Source organism: Mandrillus leucophaeus, unplaced genomic scaffold (assembly GCF_000951045.1).
Source record: "Mandrillus leucophaeus isolate KB7577 unplaced genomic scaffold, Mleu.le_1.0 Scaffold518, whole genome shotgun sequence".
Classification (NCBI taxonomy): domain Eukaryota; kingdom Metazoa; phylum Chordata; class Mammalia; order Primates; family Cercopithecidae; genus Mandrillus; species Mandrillus leucophaeus.
Window position 1 is genome coordinate 2,301,279 of NW_012105564.1, and position 6,099 is coordinate 2,307,377.

General features: G+C 37.1%; 1 protein-coding gene across 1 annotated transcript in view; it reads right to left on the reverse strand.

Moving 5' to 3' along the window:
- Window positions 1–3,130: 3,130 nt before the first annotated feature.
- Window positions 3,131–6,099, reverse strand: part of LOC105551334 (chromosome unknown open reading frame, human C2orf73) — a 30,006-nt gene continuing 27,037 nt past the window's right edge. Inside the window, exons 4-5 of the mRNA XM_011996525.1 lie at window positions 4,758–4,873; window positions 3,131–3,654 (exon numbers count right to left, since the gene is read on the reverse strand). Of these exons, the coding sequence (XP_011851915.1) occupies window positions 3,334–3,654; window positions 4,758–4,873 (437 nt within the window). The 3' untranslated portion in view covers window positions 3,131–3,333. The remainder of the gene's footprint in view (window positions 3,655–4,757; window positions 4,874–6,099) is intronic.

Sequence of the window (6,099 nt, forward strand, 5' to 3'; positions counted from 1 at the left end):
GAGTTTGCAAATGATTTAGAAAGAAAATTAGAGATTGACTCAAGCTGGTGGACTGATCATACACAGCTGCTCCCTGTTGCCCTCTAAAGTCCATAAAATGAATGTAGATCAATATAGATAATGAAATCCATTTTAACAGAATTAGAAAACAGGAAAACTTATCAGAAAAAAATATATTTTAAAATAAATTTTGAAAGATATTACCAAAGAACTCATGTTTGGAAGAACAAAACTAAAGGAAACAAAAGCCTAACATGTAGAGATGACCTGATGGTAGGTCTGATAGAACTACAAGCCTAGAGTCAATGAATATGAAGAGGTAGAAGAGGCCCTAGGCCATTTATCAACTTGAAAAATTAGGGAACTGCATGTGGAGCAGCAAACGAGTCATTCCCTTTCTCTTCTCCTGCTGTGTTAAGCCAGGGTAACTGTGGCATGAAATCAAATCATAGACTGGGGCTGGAGAAGGAGGGTAATGCCCAAGTAGTTACCGACCCCCAGGACGACCAAAGAGCTCATCAGACAAATCATCTTCAGATCCTGTTTACATCCCAAACTTGTCCCAAAGTCAGGCTATAGTCAACAGAAACATTTTATACTGATAATAACCTGGAAACCTTACAATAAAAGGAGAGTAGACAATTAAGAGACCCAAAGCATTTGGGAAAAAGTACAATACCCAGAGTGTGAGGTTTACACTCAACAGACAAAAGTTAATAGAATTGAGAGAGCAAACAAAACATTTTAGGCATAACTACAATATCCTAAGAGAGATGATCATATCCATAATAGAGGAAGAGTCAGGTATTGATGAAACATGTATAGATTGGACATTAAATATATACCAAGTTTAATAGATGGTCAAATACTAAGTTTCATCAAATGGTCTGGCATACCAATGGACAAGGCTGAAAAGCAAATTAGTAGAAAGTGTCAGGGAATTCTTGCATTACTTAGTGGTGAAGTACCATGAGAAAGATAATGACAGCCAGGCACGGTGGCTCATGCCTGTAATCCCAGCACTGTGGGAGCCTGAGGTAGGCAGATCAATTGAGCTCAGGAGTTTGAGAACAGCCTGGCCAACATGGCAAAACCCTGCCTATACTAAAAATACAAAAATCAGCCAGGTGTGGTGGTGTACACCTGTAATCCCAGCACTCTGGAGGCAGAGGCTGGAGGATTGCTTGAACCTGGGAGGTGGAGACTGCAGTGAGCCAAGATCAAGCCACTGCACTCCAGCCTGGCTCTGGAGAGACTGTCTCAAAACCAAACACCACACATACACACACAGACAGATAGAGAGACACAGATGACAGATCCAAGTGTTCTAACATTCAGCTAACAGCTGTTCCAGAAAGAGGGAAGAGAAAGAATGGAAGGGATGGAAATAACAGAAAAGGCAACATAATAAAATTTTCTAAGGTAAAAAAAAAAACCAAGGATTTTCAAACTGAAAGTGTTTTAATGCTTTTATCTCCAGTTTTGAAATTATGTTTTCATTCTTTTATCTCCAGTTTTGAAATTATAGTTATTCTTTTGTACTGCAGACTCTTGCTCAGTTTGGTTTTCTTCTTGGTGTGATTTGTAATTTTTGTTTGGGGCTATCTTTAGCAGGGATTCCTTTTTTTGTGCTGATCGTAAAACTGTCTCTCCAGGGGGATTTTGCATTTGCTTTTGTCAGGTACTTCAGTGGTATCACCAGCATGATTTTTTTGGTTTTGTGTCCTAAGAGAAGTCTTATATGTAAATTTATATTCCTAACTGGAGCATGCTACAAGCTTGGGGTTTTACTTTTTCACAAAGAGTTTATTCACTATCCATAGCTCCAGGCAGAGGCAAAATTTCTTGCTATCTTCCTGGTTATATGAGTAGAGCGGAGTCTGCCTTGTACTGACAGGCCAGTCATTCGAGAGTTCTAGCTTTATGCAGATTTCAATTCTATCTTTCTACTTTGGAAGACATAAGGTTCCATCCCTGTTCCAATGAGGATAAAAATTCAAGTCCCTAGGTTTTAAGACATTTTTCCAAACATGCTAACAACCTCTCCCTTCCCTGCCCTCATGCCAAAACTTGCATTCTTATTTTTCTAATTTTATAGTAGTACACCTATGCTATTGAAGACTATGAAGCTATTAAAATAACAAGGTAGCCTACATGTGTTGACAAGGAAAGATCTCCAAAATATATATCGGAGATATATATGTGGCAAGAACTAGAAGTCCCCAACACAAAAAAATATATAACAATGATATTCATTATTTTGCAATATATTACAATTTCTTTAATGGAGAATAAAGGGATAAAGATATAGCTGTAGTCTTATCAATACTGCAGATAATAGTGAGCAGCTGATATTCCCCCATGGAAATTTGTAAACACTCTTTATAGCAGAGGAATACTCCACTTGCTTCCACTTGTATGCGATATAACATATCTTATAATACATCGCGGCACACAAAACACACCAAATTGAAAGAATTAATCCGTACCAAACTCATCCAAAAAGCAAGGTGGAATTAATCCTTACCAAACTCATCCAAAAAGCTAAGGCTGAGTTGGTGTTAGACATGATCTGAGTAAAAAGAAAACAATTTAGAAAATACTTCAATATTCTAAGTACCCATGCGTCTTTGAATTAAGTGTGTATGTGTCTGCGTGTGCATCTTGTACTGGCAGGAGTATTTTTAGATTTTCACACTCTTAATTATATATGGAGGAGTTCTAAGTTTTAGAATAAGGAGGAAAATTTAAATATATAAGAGAACATTATCCTTAAATTGAAAATTGAATTATAGTAGCAGTGATGATATGATTACATTGACCACTTATTGATCAATGTGCATAATCACATCCTCAATAATCTTATGAAGTTTCTATTTTGCTCATTTTACAGTTGAAAAAACTGAAGTCTAGAGAGGTTAAGTTACTTACCCAAGGTCACACAGCTCAAGGAATGAAGTGAAGCCAACATTACAACTCTGATTCCAAAGCTGTCACTTACATCTAACAGGGCCTCGCTTCTAAAAGTCTTATATTTGTTAATTATGTTCATTTGTTGTGCAAAACAAAGTTGTGTTTATGAAGAATGTGACAGAGAAATAATGTCTCCACTTATTGGAGACCACACTTATTAATAACATTTGGTTGTATTTTGTCTTTTTTCTCTTTTTCCATTTACATAAATTGTATGTTCTGAAGTTACTGATAACAGAAAAGTAAATGTGAGGGCCAAGATGATGATTGTGAAATTTCCCCATATTCTAGGGATTATAGTTTTATCTGAAGAAGGTAATTTATTCTGATTTTTTAATGGGCGGATTTAAAGGCTTGTGCCTAGTGAAAAAGAGCATCTCCTACAGTTGTTTGAGTGGCGCCTGCGATCTTTTCTCTGCTCTCAGGACTGCTGGGGCATGCCTTGGCTGCCTGTCTGACGTCTGTTTCTGATAAGTGAGTTTTAGTCTCTAACAGCTCTTGGGAATTTTGTTGGCAGAGACCTGGTGAGATCATTCTGCTTTCCGCTGAGCTTCCTTTCTCTGTTTTTTCGGACTGTTCTGATGAACGTGACCCTGGAGCATTCAGTACTACCTCTGTTCCTTTAGGAACTGTTGGCCTACTCCCTGGTTTTATCTCTCTGTGTACAAAAGCTCCATGTCTCTGGAAAAGAAAACAAAGTAGACATTAACCAGGAGAACACAGATTGCTGGAAGATGCAGCTGTGAACTGAGTTTGTGGGTTAGCTCAAGTCCTAGTCAGTGACGCAGGCACTTCTCTGCCTCTTCACTGGTGTCACCTTAGTCCCAAACGCGACACCACCATATATGGGTGAACCTTTTAAATTATCAAATAGGGTACATCAGAAAATGAACAGGAAGGAAAAAAGCAGAAAATCAAAGAAGCAGCAGCTCATCTCCCATTCTCAACTTTTTTATCATTTGGACTGTATAAGACTATTTACATCAAATTTCATTTCTTGCTCTAAAGATTGCTATGGATACAACAAAAACTACAGTTCACAGACCTAAGAATTTATGATTGCATCCCAAATGCCTATTGATGCTAATGAACAGATAAGTAATAATGAAATATGAAAGCAAACATCTATAGTTGGAAAACAATCCAATAATTGACAATGACATTTCTATTTGGCTTTATAAACCTTATATGCATCTCCCTGCCACACACATGTATTAAGCATATCAAAACATTTGTCAAACTGCTTTGATATTATTATTATTATTGTTAGAAATGGGCCTTGCTATGTTGCCCAGGCTGGCCTCAAACTCAAGTGATCCTCCTACCTCAGCTTCCAGAGTAGCTGGGACTACAGGCATCAAGTCACTGTACCCAGCATGCCTTGATTTTTTTTTAATACAAATTATTTCAATAGTTTAAGTAGACCAAATTCCAAAGACTGATTTAAATGTTTGGATTGATTGATTGAGATGAGGTTTCACTGTGTCACCCAGGCTGGAATGCAGTGGTACAATTATGGCTCATTGCAGCCTTGAACTCCTGGACTCAAGCAATCCTCCCACCTCACCCACCTGAGTAGCTGAGACTACAGGTGGCACCACCATACCAGGATAGTATTATTCCTCACATTTTCCTATGATATGTGGCTAAGATTCTAGCCTATTAATAACTATAGTAGTTTGTTTAAATAGACATTTAGAAAGATAATTATGACTTGAAAAGGCTTAAAGTTCTATAAATCTACTCTGTCTTAAAGTATTAAATAAATCTAAATACTGTCTCACCTTTCCCCGGAGAGGCTCATTCGGAGTTTTCCTGGCGTCATATTGATGTATAAAAGAGATATATTCTATAAAATTGTTTTGAAGTTCTGCTGATGCACCAGGACAGGCAAGTGGAACTGAAAAAAAGATTTTGTGAAGTCAGGACAAAAAATTAGATTTGTTTATGGAAATATAATCAGTATTAATAATATTCATGCTTTATAAAATATGGTAACAAAACTAAATTCTTTAAGTATGCAAGATTATTTATACACATCTAAATAATAGAATGGATTCACCATTCTTTCTTCATGAAAGTAACCAAATCAAAATAATCAAATCAGCCCCACATGTGGAATTATTAGTAATTTTTAAAACTAAAATTAATATTAATATAATAATATGGTCAGGCATGGTGGCTCATTCCTGTAATCCCAGTATGCCTTGGGAGGCCAAGACAGGAGGATTGCTTGAGCCAAGGAGTTTGAGGATTAGCCTGAGGAACATGGTGAAACCCCATCTCTACAAAAAATTAGCCAGGCATGGTGGCATGTGCCTATAATCCCAGCTATTCGGAAGGCCAAGGTGGGAGGATCACTTGAGCCCAAAAGTTCAAGGCTGCAGTGAGCCATGACTGCACCACTGTTCTTCAGCCTGGGTGAAAGAGAGATCTTGTCTCATTAAGAAAAAAAAAAAAAAAACTGTTAGATATGCTTTTTACACAGATACCAATACGTTTTAGGGAAAGCACAACTATATTTTGTTAACTTTTCACTACTAGAAAGAGTATGAAAAATTCTCTGTTGAATCTATTGTTTGACCAGTGGCTATGGCCATGGACTAGAAATTGTATGCTGAAGCTAGCACTAATGGAATCCATTGGAAGACTCTAGGGCTGCTGCAGTTGTAGTTGAACACATAATTCTTTTTATTTCACCCAATAACAGGGGTTCTGAAAAATTTGCAAGAGTATGAAATCCTTTAAAAATCGCTTTTAAATAATCTTTCAATCTGGTTGATGAGTATATGAGTTCATTATATTGGTCTCTGCTCCATGTATGTTTAACATGTTAAATAATTTTTAAAACTAAGTTTTACTTTCAGCAGAGAAGGTTATTTAAAGAATCGGAGCAACTTTCAGTACTGTTGCTGGCAATAAAAAGAGTTTAGTGAAGTAAAATTCTATCAAGGACAGAAATTTCTCCCTTAAAAATTATGTATTTGGCCGGGCGCAGTGGCCCACGCCTGTAATCCCAGCACTTTGGCAGGCCGAGGTGCGCAGATCACAAGGTCAAGAGATTGAGACCATCTTGGCCAACATGGTGAAAACCCATCTCTACTAAAAATACAAAAAAAAAAAAAA